General features: G+C 34.2%; 2 protein-coding genes across 6 annotated transcripts; both read left to right on the forward strand.

Moving 5' to 3' along the window:
• The first annotated feature begins 669 nt into the window (after positions 1-669).
• On the forward strand, positions 670-4,383 carry LOC132615316 (glucan endo-1,3-beta-glucosidase 8-like). Of its 2 annotated transcripts, XM_060329895.1 has the most exons (4): positions 670-996; positions 1,098-1,508; positions 1,953-2,655; positions 3,926-4,383. In XM_060329895.1, exons 2-4 carry the CDS (start codon positions 1,177-1,179, stop codon positions 4,292-4,294), a joined length of 1,404 nt encoding a protein of 467 aa, XP_060185878.1. In that variant the 5' UTR covers positions 670-996; positions 1,098-1,176; the 3' UTR covers positions 4,295-4,383. The 2 variants fall into 2 exon arrangements, with proteins under 2 accessions (XP_060185878.1, XP_060185879.1); XM_060329896.1 differs by having other exon boundaries at positions 670-1,508.
• Positions 4,384-10,285: 5,902 nt separating this feature from the next.
• LOC132613943 (transcription termination factor MTERF2, chloroplastic-like) lies at positions 10,286-18,628 on the forward strand. Of its 4 annotated transcripts, none has more exons than XM_060328249.1 (2): positions 10,286-10,419; positions 16,923-18,628. In XM_060328249.1, exon 2 carries the CDS (start codon positions 17,204-17,206, stop codon positions 18,392-18,394), a length of 1,191 nt encoding a protein of 396 aa, XP_060184232.1. In that variant the 5' UTR covers positions 10,286-10,419; positions 16,923-17,203; the 3' UTR covers positions 18,395-18,628. The 4 variants fall into 4 exon arrangements, with proteins under 4 accessions (XP_060184232.1, XP_060184233.1, XP_060184231.1 ...); XM_060328250.1 differs by having other exon boundaries at positions 10,312-10,419; positions 17,034-18,628; XM_060328248.1 differs by lacking the exon at positions 16,923-18,628 and adding an exon at positions 14,635-16,498 and having other exon boundaries at positions 10,316-10,419.
• The last annotated feature ends 1,852 nt before the right edge of the window (positions 18,629-20,480 follow it).

Raw genomic sequence — 20,480 nt, forward strand, 5'->3', positions numbered from 1 at the left:
CCAAACTATTTATCGATAAGAAAAAAATTAAACTTAAACTATAACATAATATAAATTTAAAAGACAAGTTCAAGATCTGACGGGTAGTATATTAGTATTAGGGCACTTCATGGTAGACGAATTACATGCAAATTTGTATTAGCATGACGCTTAGATATTACAATCTTATTCAATCAGTAATTATTTTTCAATAACACATTTTAACTTTTTGAGGGTATAGAAGTAGTTCAATATTTGAAGGATATTTTGGTCAATCAACATTTATATTCATCCTTTTATAATATATATATATATATATATATTCGTACCCTAAATTGTTAAATTGAACCAAATGCATGATGGTAAATATCTATTTGTACATTGGGTATCTACACCAAGTTAATTAATATAAGATATATATTTTATATTTATATTTTATATCACTTAAATATGGTTAAGTAATATGTAATTTCACTTTAATTTGTTAATTTTTAGGATTAATTATTAGATAGTTCTAAATACCTAGTACGAATAAATATTTATCCATGGGTGACATACTTTGATGTTAACTCTATCAACTTGTGGCCTTAATTAGACGCATGCCCATAATAAGCGGATATATGTAGCCAGCTTTGACGTTATTTGTTTTTTCATCCTTTTTCTATGAAAAGCTGATCCTTAAAAAAAAAAAAGAATTTACAGTTTTCTACCTTTTAATTTATCCATGTAGAAGCAACATTCTTTTGGGATCTTCAAATTTCATTTGGTGATAACACAGGTACCATCAATGGCAGAGTTACATGATCCGGAGGGAGTAAATTATACGCCACATACAAAGTAAAAAATAAAACTACATATATACAAATTGTTATATTTCCTTAAATAACGAACACCTTTGGCGCATGCAACGGCAAAGGTGATTCAAAATTTGCTTTGGTACCATCTATGGCAAATCTAGTTACATGATCTAAAGGGCGTCATTCAATCTTTCGTCAGAAAATCAACCGCGCAAATTAGGTAAACATAAACTTTTACATATACATATTGTTAATTCTCCTTGGGAAAAGAAAACTTCTAGCCGACAGCAGAGCTGACTCAAGAATTGCTTTATATCACAGGTCTGAATCTCACTTGAATATTTTTTGGATTTTTTTTCGAATCTCCTTATTAAAATTCCTGAAACCGCTACAAGGTACCATGCCTATGATGAGGCTAACCATAGGTGTATGTTTCATGGTTTTGTTCATGGCAACTCGTGTATATAGCTTTGTGGGCATCACATGGGGCAGGCAACAATCACAACAATTGGTTCCATCAATGGTTGTTGATTTGCTATTACAAAACAAGATTCCAGCATTGAGATTATTTACTTCAGCCTCTGATATCATTCAAATATTTTCTGGCACTAACATTAGCATCTCTATTTGCCTTGGAAATAGAGTTGTGAACAATCTAAACAGGAAGGACCTCGCCTATACATGGATAAATGATAGAGTCAACGAACCTATCAAAAAAGGTGTAAAACTAGTGTATGTGATCCATTCTTTCTTTTACCTGAATTTTATTGTATAACATGTGTGGTCAAACTTTTTTGAGAAGCCAAAACTTTTTATTTTAGAGAGTTGATGCATTTGATCAAGTTTTGAGAAAAAAATAAATGTTTTTCAGTAGTGGCATACGTCTTTCAAAAGCTGAAAATATAGGGGTTTTTTTTTTCAAAAGCACTTATGCGATTTCGACCAATCACAAATTATTGTTCTAATATTGGTAAAAGTGTTTCAAGTTGATGAATCAAAAACAAACTATACTACTTTTCAAAAGTGTTTTTTCAAAAAAAAAATTCTAACAAAAAGTACTTTTTAAAATGAACAGATTTTGAAAGTTTCGCTACATAGACCATTAATCTTCTTAGACTTTGTGGTGATTTTCATTATTTAATTTCCTCTTTGTCCCTATTATTGAAATTTCTTTAGGGAACTATCTATTGGGGCTGAGCCATTTTCGAATACGTTCTTGAAACAAGCAACAAACTATGAAGTGGTGAACGTGATAGAAATCTTTCGAGAGTGTCTCGATGAGATGGATTTAGGGCATGTCATAACAACGACCGCCCATGGCATGGACGTATTAAAGGTTACAAAAGTCCCATCTGAATCCGACTTTCGTGACGACATAAAAGGATTGATGCTTCAATCGTTAAATTTCTTCAATCGAACGGGCACAACCTTTCTATTGAACTTGTTCCCCATCCAAATGATCCAGGAAGTACTGAATTACCCCATAGAATTTGCGTTCTTTGATAACAAAAGCAAGTTCAAGATACAAGATGGTAACTTTACGTACACAAACGTAGTAGAGCTAATGATCGATTCAATTGCATGGGCAGTAAAGAAAGCGGGATATCCCAATATGAAAATTATGATTGGTCAAATTGGATGGCCTACGGATGGATATCCACATGCCCATATTAAAAATGCAGAGAGATTTCACAAGGGGTTATTGAAATTTTTAGCATCAAACAAAGGGACACCACTTAGGCCAGGGCCTATAGACGCATATCTCCATAGCTTGTCAGATGAGAATGAGTTTAAAACGATGTTTGGTGCATTTCAAAGGCATTGGGGCATTTATCAGGCAGATGGGAATCCAAAGTACAAGATTGATTTCTCATTACAGGTCTGGGTGGTAACTAGGTGAAGTGAATTAATAAATGATCAGTCACTGCTCAACTCTATAAAAGGGATTAAAATACACAAATAACCACTTTTCAGCTTCTGTAATTGAAAATTAATCCCTGTTAATAGGGGTGTCAAATGGGCGGGTTGGGCTGAAATTGACTCAATAAAAATGGGCTGATGTAATAAATGGGTTGGGCTAACATTGGCCCAAAAGTTATTTGGGCTGAATTGGGTTGGGTTGAAATGGACTAAAAATGGGCTGGGTCATGACCCGCCCAACTTTACCCAGTTTTTTTGAAGGATCTATTTTCTAGAAAAATATTTTTTTTGGAAAATATTTTCTAGAAATACATTTTTCGCTAAAAATATTTTCCTGAAAATTATTTTTATGGATTTTTCGTGGAAAATATTTTTTAAGAAAACTATTTTCGTGGTAAATATTTTTCGAGAAAAACATTTTTCGTGAAAAATATTTCCCTTCATATTGAACACACCACAAACTTATAAGATACATGATACAAGAAAAGTATATATATTAAACAAATAAACTAAATCTCAAGCAATAAAACCAAATTTAAGTAAATCTTTAAAATGGGCTAGAATTGGGCCAGTATTGGGCTAAATTGGAGATCACTTTAAATGGGCTATGTTGGGTTGGGCTAAAATCAACCCAATATAAAATTATCTTGAACCCAACCCATAAAAGTTTGGGCGGGTTGGGAGGGTCATCACCTTTTGGGCCAAATTTGACACCCCTACCTGTTAATTATGGAGTTTCAAATTTTACAAGTGAAACTTTAGCTATAAGACATTGTCACACAGTTTCATCTGCGGAATTTGAAAGTCCATAACAGTGACTAGTTTTACAGTTACAACATCAAAAAGAGGTCGATGGGTATTATTTCTGCAACCTAAAGTTAGTTGGGGCGAAGATGAGCCGGGCCAAGATGAACTGAACAACGAGTCGTAGAGTTTATTTAATAACCACCTCTTAACAAATTTTAATTTTTCTGCTTTTTTTATAATTTATTTAATTATGAAACAAAACTAATAAAAGAATTTTTCTTCTTTATTATAACTATATATAACATATCTAACAAAAATTAGTTTGATAAAAATTTCATAGATCAACTTGGACTACATACTTAGCTCACATCATTCCAATTTTTAGGTGAATTGAATTTGAGCAGGTCAAGATGAGTTGAGTTAATAAATGAGTTGATTATTAACTTGCCCAAACTTAAACGAGTTGTCACTCATAATTACAGGACCGTGACGAATATCCCACTCAAGCTAAGGGAATTGTGACAATGCCAAATCGATGGTGCACGTTCGTTGGGGACAAAAGTGACATGGATTTGGTGAAGAAGAATTATAATTTTGCATGTGAAGCAGCAGATTGTACAACAATGGAAGAAGGACCTTCGTGTGGTAAACTCACTGATGAATCCAAAATTTCTTATGCTTTTAATGCATATTTCCAAAGGAAACAGCAAAATGAAAAGGCTTGTGATTTTAATGGTTTAGGTGAAATTACATCAACAAATCCCTCTGTAGAAGAGTGTGAGTTTCCCGTAGAGATATTGTCATTCCAAGATCAAGTAGCTAATAATGGTATGGTAAAATTAAGAATTTGACTTGGGGGCATGTAGTGAAAGATTCCTGAGAAAAAGACAAAAAGGGTCTCTTATGTATAACGATCTATTTAAAATAATTTTGTAAATATATTTTTGAGCAGTTTTGATCTTTCAAATTTGTCAAAAATAAGAATTTTCGATTATCATCAAGAATCTTAACAACCTCTGTCTGTTAGATATGTGAGAAACTATGACCCCAGAAAAGAGATTTAACTAGAAATATCATGTACACAATAATGACCGAGTCAACAAATTGAGACAAGTGACGAGATAGATGATGAGTTGAGAAGAGCAATAACAGCAAATCAGCACCTCATCAGCACCTCTAAAGTTTCCAAATTGCAAAAGAAGAGGAGTAGTTTCTTCAAAATTATGACTCCAAATTAAACTTGATTGTGTTGAAATCACTTTTTTCAGTAATTTTTTTTATGAAACTATTCACCATATTCTGATTTGAGATGATAAGGGGTTTGGTTAGATCCTACTTGTCTATACTATTATCCAAAAATATACGGAGGAGAATATAAACATTAGCCTCCAAAGTAAAATGAAGGATTAGAGAACTCATTCTATTTGGTGAAGCACTGGCTCTAGTTCGGGGTAGCTATTATGTTGTTTTTTTCTTTTATATTCAGTCGGGAATTGTCCCATGTGGTTTGTGCTTTTCTTTGGCATAGAGGCTCCATAAATCGTTAAATTGGGTTGACATAATGAAATTATACACGACATACATGAAATAACATTTCCTTTATTTGATTCATTATATTTATGAAATGGTTTATGTATGGTTCCAGATTTGAAAACGTTCTTGATTAGAAAATGTATTATAATTTTCAAATGGCTTTCGTGGTTAATATGATTTTCATGCATATGATCACGCTATTTCATATGAGTTTGGTTCTCTTGGGGGGAGTGTATCCGGTCGCGTAGATTTGGGCATGAAAGAAATAGTGGCGGAGCTAGAATTTTCATTAAAGAGATTTAAAATGTAAAAAAGTAAACACATGAAAAGATCAAGATAATTCAATTTACTATAATACATAAAAAAAAAAATGAACTTATATTTGCATTTTAATATTCAAGCTAAGAAAATTTTGAACAACTCATTGTGCCCCTATCTCTGCCTCTAATTTGGAAATTGAAGACCTTATTGTGATCAAAGCATCAACATGGGAGGCATATCGAGGATATAGAGGGATAATGATAGTTAATGCCACCCAAAAGTTGTGAAGCTTAGATTAAGAAGGAAAATAAAAAAGAGCGAGGAGGGAGAGGCAAATCCAGATTTTAAGTTTAATAGATTTAATTTTTAGGATTTTAGTATTGAATTTATTAGTAAAAGTTTGAAATTATGAATTCAAACTTACTATTAATTATAATTTTAGTATCAAAAACACATTCATTCTTCGGCTATAGAGAAACTTTTGAATTGTGAGATATTATTACGAGCTCAATATATATATGAGTGTTATTTCGTTAAATAACTCACATTTTTACATAAATTTATGGTTGACATCAATAATGCAATGTTCAACACACCATCTGCCTCCCAAGTATTGCAAAAGCTATTTTTTTTTTATATTACACTCGCTATTCAACAATTAATTAATTCGTTCTTTTGACTAATTATCTGCGATTGTATATCATGTGCCTAGTCTGTTGGACTCGGGTATTCACGAGACATATTTACCGAGAATGTCTATTTGATCACTATCAAAATTATAATATTTATCTGACAGTAGATACCAATTTTAAATATCTATATATGTATTTGACATTTTATAAAAGAAGAGATAATGGTCAAATGCACACCTCAACTATCACTTTTCATACCCTAACTATCAGATGTTCCCTTTTTCAACCTGACTTATTACCATTTATGTATTAATACCTAAGGTGTGTTTTTTAATAGATAAGTGGTGCTAGTTCAAGTAGGAATAAGGAACATCTGATAGTTGGGGTAAGGGTGTTCATGGTTCGGTTTGGGTCGGTTATTGATTAAAACCATAACCAAACCAATTTACTCGGTTTTTAAATGTCTAAAACCATAACCAAACCAAATAAAATAATAACCACCGGTTTGGTTATTGTCGGTTTGGTTCGATTTTTCGGTTTATGACTAGCAGCCATGAGACTTATCAGTAAAACATTAAAAAGTTAAAAAAACATGTCTTTTTTTTTGTTCAAACGATAACTTTTATTTATAGTTTAAAGTGGAACATACATCATAGAAACATTTTCAGTATTAGTGATAGTGTAGTACTCAAGTTACCCAAAGTTGCTAAACTATTACATATAAAGCTAAAAACTAACTTAGTAGTGGCTGCACCATTTTTGTGATCTTAATACACATACCTGGAAATAAAGTAGAGCATAGGAACTTTTAGTTGTTACAAACATACATATTAATTAAACATAAAAACTACCTAAAATTAAAATGAAAATATATGAAATAAAAAAACTTTGTGTAATGATCCCAAACTTTGGGGCAGTACTTGCATTTTGCCCTCAATTCTCCCATTTTATTAAAAAAACTGTGTAATGATCCCAAACTTCAGATGTTTTTCTATCATTATCCCCAAGGCTAGGGTCTCGACTATAAGTAGTTGTTCTTTTCTGCTTTTTAGGCGGATTACCCACGGAAGAAGTATTAGGGCATTACCATGTGCTTGAGTTGCAGCAAATGTTGATGTTACTGAAGTTCTTCTATAGGAACCTCCAAATCTACAACCTCAGTCCTTTTCATATGAAAAATATTAGAAGTTTAGGACCCATTCAGATAAGAAAAAAGAAAGTTATAAATTTGGGAAAAAAAAAACAGCCTAAAATCAAATGGCTGACAAAGAAAGGCTAAAAATTTAAGTTAAAGACATTAGACTCTAACGTGAGCTTCTGTCAGTAGCTTTACACTTAACACTTAGAGCCTGTTTGGATGGGCTTAAAAAAAAGCAACTTATAAGATGAAAACAGCTTATAAGCTGCTTTAGATAATCTAAGCTAAACGGGATCAATTATTTTTTTGGGCTTATTTTAAGCACAAAATGGCTTTAAGCTAGCCAGTCAAACACTCAAAAAAGCTGAAAACAGCTTATAAGCTGTCTTCAGCAACTTATAAGTCAATCCAAACGGGCTCTTAAAGAGTAAAAAGACTTAAAGACATGGGCCTGGACATATTCTTAAAAGCATGGGTCTTAAGCAATCATGTGAAATAAGTAGACCAAAAATTAAATTATTGATTAAAGGGTATAAAATATTTATAATTATTTAAGAAAAACTAATATTATTCATATAAATAATTATAAAATTTATGTATATAATTTATCGGTTTGGTTTGGTTATTTATTCGGTTATTTTTAATAGAACCATAACCAAAACAAATATTATTGATTTTTAAAATTTAAAACCAAACCAAACTAAACCAAATGTCAGTTTTTTTTATTCGGTTTGGTTTTGATTTTAACCAAAACCTTGAACAGCCGTAGTTGGGGGTGTGAAACTCGCAAAAAAAGTGATAGTTTAGGTAAGAAAAAGAAACAACTTATTGTTGGGCATGTGAAACTTGCGAAAAAGTGATAGTTCAGATAGGAAAGGGAAATAACTGATTGTTGGGATGTGAAACTCGCGAAAAAGTGATAGTTCATGTGTGTTTTTGACCATTAACTCAAGAAGTAAATCAGATTTAGAATCAAAAATACATTTTTGGCAGAAGGAAATAGTTTCTCCTAATTTGTGGTGGTCTTTAATTTTTGCCTTTCAAGATAGATACATAAATTTATATTTTCACTTCATAATATCTCATAAATTATACTGGATCCCTTAAATAATTTATATCTCGCCAGACATAAATTAGATTTTGAAGTACAAGAATTAAATACCAACTCATTTGAAGGACAACAATTAAAGCCAACCCATTTAAAGCGAAAACAGTGCAATTTGGGATCATTCGCACAAATGCCCTATTTTAAGGGTGGCCTTTAAATTTGCCTTTCGACACTTTAAATGGCCGGAATACCTCTAGATTCTGAGTTCGAACCCCAGCAAAGTCAAAAAAATATAAAATTCACAAGATAAAATTTCATAGCAAAGTATGCCTATTTGGACAAAAGTTATGCCTTAAGGCATAGTTTCTATGTAGTTACATAGAAACTATGCTTGTCCGACATAGTTTTACAGAAATTAAGTTATACTACAAAATTATGCCTTAAGGCATAATATTTGCCCGAATAGTTAGGCATACTTTGCCATGAAATCTTGTCTTGCGATTTTTTATTTTTTTTTGCCTCTCCTGGTGTTCGAACCCGAAACTCTAATTTCATAAACCAGTGAATAAGAGTACTTTGGCCATGAGAATAGGGATAAAAACTAACGACCAACGATTTGAGGGACGGAAATTAACGACTAGTCCATGTGAAGGGCCATCCGCACAATTTTTTGATAATTCGGATGTGTTTTTAACCATGTAAATTCAAATAACATTTTTGGCAAAAGAGAATATTTTGGCCCAATATATCTACTTACTCCCTTCATGTCAATTTATATGATTTAATTTGATTAGATATAAAGTTTAAATGAAGGATTACTTTTGAATTTTGTGATTTAAAATAAGCAAAATATTTTGAACTCATTGAAAGTAGGGTTGTTCACGGTTTTGGTTAAAACCAAAACCAAATCGAAAATTTAACCAAACCGAATAAAAAAACCGACATTTGGTTTGGTTTGGTTTGATTTGGTTTTAAATTTTAAAAACCGATAATATTTGGTTTGGTTATGGTTATATTAAAAAATAACCGAACCAAACCGATAAATTATATACATAAATTTTATAATTATTTATATGTATAATATTAGTTTTTCATAAATAATTATAAATATTTTATACCTTTTAATCATTAATTTGATTTCTGGCCTACTTATTTCACATGATTGTTTAAGACCCGTGTTTTTAAGAATATGTTCAAGCCCATGTCTTTAAGTCTTTTAACTCTTTAAGTGTTAAGTGTAAATCTACTAATAGAAGCTCACGTTAGAGTCTAATGTCTTTAACTTAAATTTTTAGCCTTTCTTTGTCAGCCATTTGATTTTAGGTTGTTTCTTCTTCTTTTTTCGAATTTATACCTTTCTTTTTTTCTTGTCTGAATGAGTCCTAAACTTCTAATATTTTTCATATGAAAAAGACAGAGGTTGTAGATTTGGAGGTTCCTATAGAAGATACTTCGGTAACATCAGCATTTGCTGCAACTCAAGCACATGGTAATGTCCTAATACTTCTTCCGTGAATAATCCTCCTAAAAAGCAGAAAAGAACAACTCCTTGTAGTCGAGACCCTAGCCTTGGAGATAATGATAGAAAAACATCTGAAGTTTGGGATCATTACAGAAAGTTTTTTTAATAAAATGGGAGAATTGAGGGCAAAATGCAAGTGTTGCCCCAAAGTTTGGGATCATTACACAAAGTTCTTTTTATTTCATATATTTTCATTTTAATTTTAGGTAGTCTTTATGTTTAATTAATATGTATGTTTATAACAACAACTAAAAGCTCCTATGCTCTATTTTATTTCCAGGTATGTATATTAAGATGACAAAAATGGTGCAGCCACTACTTAGTTAGTTTTTAGCTTTATATGTAATAGTTTAGCAACTTTGGGTAGCTTGAGTACGACACTATCACTAATAGTGAAAATATTTCTATGATGTATGTTCCACCTTAAACTATAAATAAAATATATCGTTTGAACAAAAAAAAAGACATGTTTTTTTTAACTTTTTAATGTTTACTGATAAGTCTCATGGCTGCTAGTCATAAATCGAAAAATTCAACCAAACCGAATCAAACCGACAATAACTAAATCGGTGGTTATTATTTTATTTGGTTTGATTATGATTTTACACATTTAAAAACCGACTAAATTGATTTGGTTATGATTTTAATCAATAACCGACCAAACCGAACCATGATCACCCTAATTAAAAGGTAAGTCTTGTATTTATTTAAGTCTTGTATTTATTTTCAAACTAATATAATAAGCCGGAACCCTATCTAGCGGGTTTGATAAAATAGTAGTAATGCACAGTTAGAAAACATTGCTACTGTTCCGTTTACTCTGTTTCCGGCGAAATCCAGTTGTAAGTTCACTAATTACATTTTACAATGCTACTCTCTATCTTTTTTATTTTTTTATTCTACTCAGTTAAAAACCCTAACCCCCCATTTTACAATTACTTTTTTTGCTTTCTAATAATTGATTTGTGTTGTTATTTGTATTCTATGTTATAATACCTCGTACAATTATGGTGTTCTATTAGTGCCCCTTGGGAAAATTACACTCTATGTCCACTGGGAGAAAATATTTACACGCTTTAGCCCATTGTGTTTGTTAGCCCATATTTGTGTATACACCTTTTATACAAGGTTGATACATTATGTATAATGCTTTTCCCCCCAGGTATAATATTGTATATTGGGCTACCTGGCGTAATATTTTTGAAAATTTCCCCGCCTTGGGAAAATTGCTAAGTTTCTGGAAATTTATGTTGGAATGAGAAAAAGATATCGATGTGTCAAAGACGAAATATTTACTATTGCTTGTGAGTTTTTGGGTTTTGGAAAAAAAATAAAAATTTAGGTGATAAAAATATCATGCATTTGTCATCAATTTTATCCATACGGGCACTTGAGTTTGAAGTTAGTACGTTACGAGATGCGGTAATTATGTCTTTGTAACAAATAATATTCTTTCCGTCTTATAAGATTCTGTTGGAAAAAGAAATTAAAGTTATGGTTAAGAAGTTAGTTTACAACAACAATAACGTACCTAGTGTAATCCCATGGGTGGGGTCTGGGGAGGGTAGAGTGTATGCAGAGCTTACTCCTACCTTGAGAGGTAGGGAGACTGTTTCCGATAGACGCTTGGCTCAAGGAAAAGCGTAATAAAGCAGTACGGAAAAAGAAATACAAAAGTGAAGAGGCCATGTCAAAAAATAAAGAAGCATGACAAAGTATGCTGGAAGAAAAAATGAAATGTAACTACAACAAAATAGTCAGCTAATTGAAGTATAAGAAACAACAGACAGTAATAGAAATCGAAGGATGAGAAACTACAAGAGTAATAGTACTACTACTACTACCGGTAAGAAAGGATAAGAAGTTAGTTTACTAGAGAAAAAATCACTTCAAAGTTAAACATTTTAGTATAAGAAGTTTGCATTCTTGAAAGTGTGAAACTTATATAAAAAATGAGAACATAATATAACATTTTGGGACGTTCCAAAATGAAAAGACTCACAAAAATTAGGATTCAGGGAGTAATGTTTTGTATTATTTGTGATCTTTAATGGCAAGATGTTTATCTGAGTTAATTTTCATATTAGTTTCCCTACTGTTTTCATCTCTATCTAAGGCCGTGACCAAAAACTCTGCTCAAAATGCAAACAAAGAAAATCCTGTTCTCGTTAACTACCTAATAAACACAATAGTTTGCATTGGGTCAGAACTGTTGAGAAACCTGAATTAGTTATCCATTTCTTCAAGTCCATCGGATTCACAGATGCACAAATTCAATCTACTGTTCATTCTGTCCCACGAATCCTTATTGCCGATGTCGAAAAGACACTCAAGCCAAAGATTCAGATATTTCAAGAATTGGGTATCACTGGTTCTGATCTGTGTAAGCTTATGTCCTCACACGCGAATTTGTTAACACGTAGTTTGGACAAAGCAATAAAGCCTTCCATTGAAGTTCTCAACAAAGTCCTTATAAATGGTACTGATAATGGTGGTTTGTTCCGGGCTCTGCAAAGGTCTTTTTATTCTGAGATCACCTCACTTGAGACTGATTCCTAATATTTCATATCTAGAGAGCATTGGAGTTGTTGGGTCTTGACTATCATATCTTTTGAAGAATCAACCTCGTCTTTTTGCTGTGCCTGAATCTGAGCTTAAAAAGCGTGTTTCTAAACTTCTGGATATTGGGTTTTCTACTAATTCAAGAATATTATTACTCATGAAACTTTTTTGTGAAAATTGCAATTGTTTCAAAAGTTTTGGTTTCTCCAAAATTAAGTGCATGGAAATGTTTAGGATGGCACCAAGTTTATTCCGAACTACAGAGGAGAAAATAAGACTCGGACTAGAGTTCTTCTTGGAAACAATGAAGTTAAAAAAGTCAACTTTAGTACAGTATCCTGCACTTTTGATGTATAGCATGGAGAAGAGAGTGATTCACAGATATCAAGTTCTTCAGCTGATAAAGTCATTCTACATCCTCTAGACTATTTTCTTTACACCAAAAATAAAAAGACACAATGCAATTCCATTTCACTTTCTGGATGTAATTAAACCTATCCTCAAAACATCTACCATTTCTTTCTTTCCACACTGTCCACCAAATACAGACTGGGACTATTCTCCACCACTTATTCTGACTTTTGCTTCCCCCTCTTCTAATCCAGCAACTCAAAAGGTCAGCAGTATGTTCTGGCATTGTCCATCTGATTCCTATTAGGCTTATGAACAAAGACCAGACCTGTGAAGTTGCTTTACAATGTAAAAAAAGGTGACTGTTGGTCTCTTCTGCTTCATTGCTAGAAAACATCTGGACACAATTTGGAATCCCTCTTTTTCAAAGCTTCCTGAGTGGAACAAGCCTTCCTAGCCACCAACCAAGAAAAACATTTAACCTTAGAAGGTGCTATGCTTTTCCAGATATGCTTCCAAGGCCATATTTCACATCCTGGTTGCTCCCTCACTTCTTTTTTATATATTCTGTTCACTGTGATGATCCCATCAGTTGCATATTTCCATCTGATTGTGTCAGGAGTTAGAGCGGTGCCTTTGAAACTGCTGATTTCTTGCAAGAGTTGTGCCAACCTGTTCACTTCCCAATCATTCAGGTGCCTTCTGAAGGTGATCTCTCATCCTTGAGCGGACCAATTATCTGCGACTGTAGCCTCAGGTTGACTCCAAAAAGAAAATAAATCTTGATAGGAAGTCATCAGTGTGTTTGCCAGAGCATTTTTTTATTCTGTAATGTGTTTGCCGGATAATCTTTTCTTGGAAAAGTATGTATCAAGGTTTACAGAAACTGTAGAGGAACTATTGGTGGCCATGGCCTACTAGGGCCATTCTCTAGATGTAGAAGAAGAATAAACATGTCCGTTGAGAACTTACCTGCGTTCTTTTTCTGTTTTTCAAATTAAAACATGTTGGCTATATTACTAGGCTTCAAGCTGTCCTACTATTTCCTCGAAGTTTAAAATGCCCTACTATTTGCAAAAATGACGTGCTAGTGTGATGACTGTCAAATCATACTGAATTCTCTTGTTTCGGCACTGCTACTTGGCGTTATCTATCCCCGTCGAAATCTATTAGTAAGTTCACTCATGGTCTCGTTGGCTTTCTTATCTGGGATTCCTATTCTCTGTTTCTAGTGAGACAAAAACTCTAACTCCCTTTACAATAATTTTTAGTGATGTAGTACGGTGAATTCTTTTAACAATTTATTTGCCTACTCATTTGTATTTTATGTGATACTGGCTTGTAAATTGATCTATTTATCTGCTTTTGATTATTGCAAAGTTTCTGCAAACTTATATGGGAATGAAAACAAAGATATAGATGTCGTCCCTTATCACAAAAAAAGCCGTATATTTTACCATTGCTTGTGAGTTTTCGACCTTTTTCAATTTGGAGTTGTGTACAATTTCATGCTTTTGTCATCAACTTTGAGCCGAGGGTCTTTAGGAAACAACCTCTCTACCTTCACGAGGTAGGGTAAGGTCTGCGTACACTATACCCTCCTCACACTCCACTTGTGGGATTACACTGGGTATGTTGTTGTCATTAACTCTAACCACATGGGCGCTTGAGTTTGAAGTTAGTATGTTAACCAATGCGATGATTATTATCTTAATAATAAATACTGCATCCATGATAGAAAATTTTGATGAAGAAAATTTAAATTCATGGATAAAATTTAGTTTAATAGGGAAAACATATTACTGAAATAAACTTAAATTTGAGTAGTTTAAGGAGTATGAATTCTTGAAAATACGAAAATTGTATAAAATGAGATGATGTTAAACATTTTGGGACGTTCCAAAATGAAAAGAGGGTCACAAATTAAGATAAAAGGGAGTAACTTTGTATTATCTGTGAACTTTAGTGGCAATATGTTACTCCATTCGAATTAATTTTCAAATCAGTTCCCCTCACTGGTTATATCCATTCAAGTGTCTCGAACATTTCCACTCATAGAGATAGACTGGCTTCACACAACATGATAGGTTACTCCTTTCTTTAAATTATTGAGGGGTTAATATTCAGTCACCTTTTCTTTCCAGGGAAATGAAGTTTGGAGAAAAGCATGGGCTGCTTCTGTGTTCCACCTCTGCCTATCTGTGACTTTTAATAGCTTTGTTCAAAGCTTTCTCTTAAATCCTTAAAACTCATATGTTCTTTCGCTTCAAGTCTTTCTGGCCATTGCCTGTGAACAGATTGAGAAGGACTAATGATCACCATCCAACTACGGGGCCATTGTTTATCTACTCTCTTACATCATCTTCATTCCCTAAATTCTGGTCCTTTTTCTTCTTTCCGCGTCTCTCTTTCCTCTCTACCAAAGGTGGTAACCATAAATTCTGCTCAAAATGCAAACCAAGAAAATCCTGTTCTCCTCAACTACCTAATAAATACGTTGGACTTTCCAAAACCTAAAGCCCTGGCAGTATCCAATCGTTTTCCTTGGGTCAGAAGTGTTGAAAAACCTCAATTGGCTGTACATTTCTTCAAGTCCATTGGATTCACAGATGCACAAATCAATTCCGCTGTTAGTAATGCCCCGCAAATCCTCCTTGCTGATGTTGAAAAGACACTGAAGCCAAAGATCCAGGTATTACAAGAATTGGGTATCACTGGTTCTGATCTGGGTAGGCTTATGTCCACAAAGACGAATATATTAACACGTAGCCTGGATAAAATACTAAAGCCTTCCATTGATGTTCTCAATAAAGTCCTTATAAACGGTATTCATAATGGCGATTGGTTACGGGTCCTACGAAGGTGTGATTGGGTTCTTCATAAATCCCCTCACTTGAGACTGATTCCTAATATTTCATATCTGGAGAGCGTTGGGATTGTCGGGACTCAATTATCAGCACTCTTGAAGAGACAACCTTATCTTTTTGTTGTGCCTGAATCTGAGCTTAAAAAGCTTGTCTCTAGAGTTATGGATATTGGGTTTTCTACTGATTCAAGAATGTTAATGCATGGCCTTCATACTCTTGGTTGTATTAGTCAGGAGTCTTTTTCGAAGAAATTACTATTGTTTCAGAGTACTGGTTTCTCCAAAAATGAGTGCATGGAAATGTTTAGGAGAGCACCAGCTTTATTCCGAACTTCTGAGGAGAAATTAAGACTCAGACTGGAGTTCTTCTTGGAAACAGTGAAGTTAAAGAAGTCAACTTTAGTACAGTATCCTACACTTTTGATGTTTAGCATGGAGGATAGAGTGATTCCCAGGTATCATGTTTTTCAGCTGATAAAGTCAAAAAAGCTTTTGGAGAAAGACCCAAGTTTTTATTACATGATGCGTTTGTCAGAGCATCTGTTCTTGGAAAAGTACATATCGAGGTTTACAGAAAATGCAGAGGAATTATTGATGGCCTACAAGGGCCATTTTCTAGATGTAGGAGAAGAATAAGCATGTTCCTTGAGAATCTACCAGCATTCATTTTCTTTCAACGTAAAACATGTTGGCTATCTTACTAGGCTTCAAGCTGCCCTACTATTTCCTCGAAGTTTAAAGATGCCTACTGCAAAAATGTCATGCTAGTGTGATGACTGTCAAAGTACACTGGGTTCTCTTCTTTTGGCGCTGTTACTATTCAATCCGTCTATTTTTCCGGCGAACTCCTCGGCGATATCTATCCCTGTCGAAAGCTAGTAGTAAATTCACTCAGGGTCTCGTTCTCTTTCTTCTTTGGGATTCGTATTCTCTATTTCTAGTGAGACAAACACCCTAACCCCTGTTTTACAATCATTTTTAGTGATGTAGTACGGATTATGAACTTCAGTGAATGCCTCTCGTTTTTTTTTTTTTTTAAAGCAATTTATTTGCATTCTCATTTGTATTCTATGTGATACTGGCTTGTAAATTGTGGGTTTTTGGCCTTTTTCAATTTGGAGTTGCTTACAATTTCATGCTTTTGTCTTCAACTCTATCCACATGGTTGCTTGAGTTTGAAGTTGGTGTGTTAACCAACGTGATGATTATTATCTTAATAATAAATACTCCCTCCATGATAGAAATTTTGATGGAAGAATATTACATTCATGGATAAAAAGTAGTTTAATAGCTTCTCAAAGAAAAGTTAGTTTAATTGGGAAAACATATTGTTAAACTTAAATTTGAGTAGTTTAAGCCTGTAAGGGGTATGAATTCTTGAAAGTACGAACATTATTAAATAAGACAATGTTAAACATTTTGGGACTTTCCAAAATGAATAGGGGGACACAAATTAAGATAGAGGGAGTAACTTTGTATTATCTGTGAACTTTATTGGCAATATGTTACTCCATTCGAATTAATTTACAGATCAGTTCCCTTTACTGTTTATATTCAAATTTGTAGGTCTCAAAAATTTCCACTCATTGAGAGAAGGATGGCTTCACACAACACAATAGGTTACTCCTTTCTTTAAATTAATTGAGGGGTTAATATTTATTCACCTTTTCTTTCTAGGGAAATGAAGTTTGGAGAAAAGCATGGGTTGCTTCTGTGTTCCACCTCTGCCTATCTGTGACTTTTAATAGCTTTGTTCAAAGCTTTCTCTTAAATCCTTAAAACTCGTTTATTCTTTTGTCTCTTTAAGTCTTTCTGGGCGTTGCCTGTGAACAGATTGAGAAGGACCCATGATCACCATCCAACTACGCGGCCATTGTTTATCTACTCACTTACATCATTTTCATTCCCTATCTGCTGGTCCTTTTTCTTCTTTCCGCGTCTCTCTTTCCTCTCTACCAAAGGTAGTAACCAAAAAGTCCGCTCAAAGTGCAAACCGAGAAAGTCCGGTTCTCCTCAACTACCTAATAAACACGTTGGACCTTCCAAAACCTAAAGCCCTGGCAGTATCCAATCGTTTTCCTTGGGTAAGAAGTGTTGAAAAACCTCAATTGGCTGTACATTTCTTCAAGTCCATTGGATTCACAGATGCACAAATCCAATCCGCTGTTAGTAACGTCCCACAAATCCTCCTTGCTGATGTTGAAAAGACACTGAAGCCGAAGATCCAGTTATTACAAGAATTGGGTATCACTGGTTCTGATCTGGGTAGGCTTATGTCCACAAAGGCGATTATATTAACGCGTAGCCTGGAGAAAATACTAAAGCCTTCCATTGATGTTCTCAATAAAGTCCTTATAAACGGTATTGAGAATGGCGATTGGTTAAGGGTCCTACGAAGGTGCGATTGGGTTATTCATAAATCCCCTCACTTGAGACTGATTCCTAATATTTCATATCTGGAGAGCGTTGGGATTGTCGGGACTCAACTATCATCACTCTTGAAGAGGCAACCTCATCTTTTTGTTGTGCCTGAACCTGAGCTTAAAAAGCTTGTGTCTAGACTAACAGATATTGGGTTTTCTACTGATTCAAGAATGTTAATGCATGGCCTTCATACTCTTGGTTGTATTAGTCAGGAGTCTTTTTCGAAGAAAATGCTATTGTTTCAGAGTACTGGTTTCTCCAAAAATGAGTGCATGGAAATGTTTAGGAGGGCGCCGGGTTTATTCCGAACTTCAGAGGAGAAAATAAGGCTTGGACTAGAGTTCTTCTTGGAAACAGTGAAGTTAAAGAAGTCAACTGTAGTACAGCATCCTACACTTTTGATGTTTAGCATGGAGGATAGAGTGATTCCCAGATATCAAGTTTTCCAGCTGATAAAGTCAAAAAAGCTTTTGGAGAAAGACCCAAGTTTTTATTACGTGATGTGTTTAACAGAGCGTCTGTTCTTGGAAAAGTATGTATCGAGGTTTAAAGAAAATGCAGAGGAAATATTGATGGCCTACAAGGGCCATCTTATAGATTTAGAAGAAGAGTAAGAACGTTTACTTGAAAATTTGCTGCCAGTTTTTTTCATTTTTGATCTTATAGGCTTCAAAAGTGCGTGGCAAAGATAGGGGCGTCGTTGTTGTTGTTGTTTTTTTTTTTTTAATTATTTTTAATCTATTTGTATTTCATAATTTTACTTGTATTGTTGCTTTGATGAAAATGATGCCTGTGTTATGTCAGAAGAGACCAGGAACCAGAAAATAAAGCTATAGTTTTAGCACATTGATCTAAGTTTCTCCCTTCTAGTAGTTACATTTCCTTTTTCATATTTGGCAAGTGAATTACTTTGTTGATGGAGCAAAAATTCACTTCATAAGCCTTCTCACAATGGTGTAGCCATCTTGCAATTTAGCGGGAGGTGGCTTGCTTCTTCACTTTGAATATTTGCACCTAAAACACCAACTAACGTATGTAAATCTCCTCATGTGTTCATTCTAAGGGTAACTTGTTAATCCAAGTTTCGTCATGTACCATTTATGTTTGCAACTTTAAAGGTCTTTTAATGATTATGTACGTTCACTTAGTTCCCGATAATTCTTAGGTGTTGTATAATGTTCTTAGAGATTTTTATGCTAATAGAAAAACAATTTTGTTTATTAACATTGGACAGAAACAAACTCATAAACTGTGAAAATGTTTTTTTTTTTTTTTGGGTAACTTACATTGTATTATTTACCAAGTATATACAGCTCAAAGAAAAGAAAAACAAGTCAATCACCACGGGAACTGGACATTCCCCAGCTTCCAGTGCACACTGTCCTCATCTACCAAGCCTCTATACCACTCGCCTATGCATATACCTCCCTTATACTAGGTTTGGATAGCAATCTAATTTAGCCAACTGGCTAGTTCACTTTGGAAATAAGCTAGCTCTATAGTAAACTTCCTGGATTATCAATCGCACTATTGCCTCCCGGCATCTTTGCTTCTGCTTAAAAACTCTCCCATTACGTTCAAGCCACACATGATAGACAGTAGCAGCAAGTGTGATCTTGTGCATACTTGCACCCAAGCTTCTTCCTTTGCAGTACCTCTCAGCCCATTTCACTTCTTCTGTCCATAATAAATTGGCTCTTGGGATGCCTTGCCACCTTAGTAAGCACCTCCAAATGGCCCCTTTAACATTGCACTCAAATACCAAATTTTGGATGGTCTCATCAGCAAGTCCACATAGCGGACAGATTGGATCAATATCTATGCCTCATGAACCAATCCTATCTTTTGTGGTTAACCTACCTTGTATAGCCAACCATAGTATGAATATCCACTTTTGCGCCCCCTGGTTATTACAAATGATTTTCCTCCATGATACCTTCAGGAAGTTGCCCTGTAACCATTGATACACTGCTTTGATAGAGTATGTTGTCATATGAATCAGTTCATCTTGTGTTATCCCAGCAGCTGCTAAGTATGTTCTGGCTTTGAACACCTTTCGAACCATCCATGAGGGACTAACATCCCATACAGAATCTTTTTTTATATAGTAGGCATGCACCCAACGAACCCAAAACTTATCTTTTTTCTGGCACCCCTTCTTCAATAGTTTTGCAATTGCTGCCTTATTCCACACCTCTACATTAACTATGTTTAGCCCACCTGCATAGTCGACATTATATTGTTTAGAAAGAACCATATTAGTCGTTATTGTATGAAAAAGACATTAACTAATAATAGAGGTGGATGTAGTATGGATATACTTTGGGCTCAGACCTTGTATATATTATAACAACATACCCCGTGTAATCGCACAAGTGAGGTTTGTGGAGGGTGGTGTGTGCGCAACATTACCCCTACCTTGTGAAGGTAAGAGGTTGTTTCCAATAGACTCTCAGCTCAAGTAAAACATATTAAAATCAAGCATGAAAAGGAAATACAGTGGAACTACAAATAATATGGTAACTGAAGTAAAAGAAACAACAAGTGACAAATACTGATAAAGAAAATTATACAACACTCGACTACCTACTAATATTCTACCCTAATCCTCGACCTCCATATCCTCCTATTTAGGGTCGGTAAGCTGCAGTTGTGTCTTAGACCTATACATATGTTTAAAAGATTCACCGGACTAGTACA

The sequence above is a fragment of the Lycium barbarum genome, chromosome 10 (assembly GCF_019175385.1).
Source record: "Lycium barbarum isolate Lr01 chromosome 10, ASM1917538v2, whole genome shotgun sequence".
Taxonomy (NCBI): Eukaryota; Viridiplantae; Streptophyta; class Magnoliopsida; order Solanales; family Solanaceae; genus Lycium; species Lycium barbarum.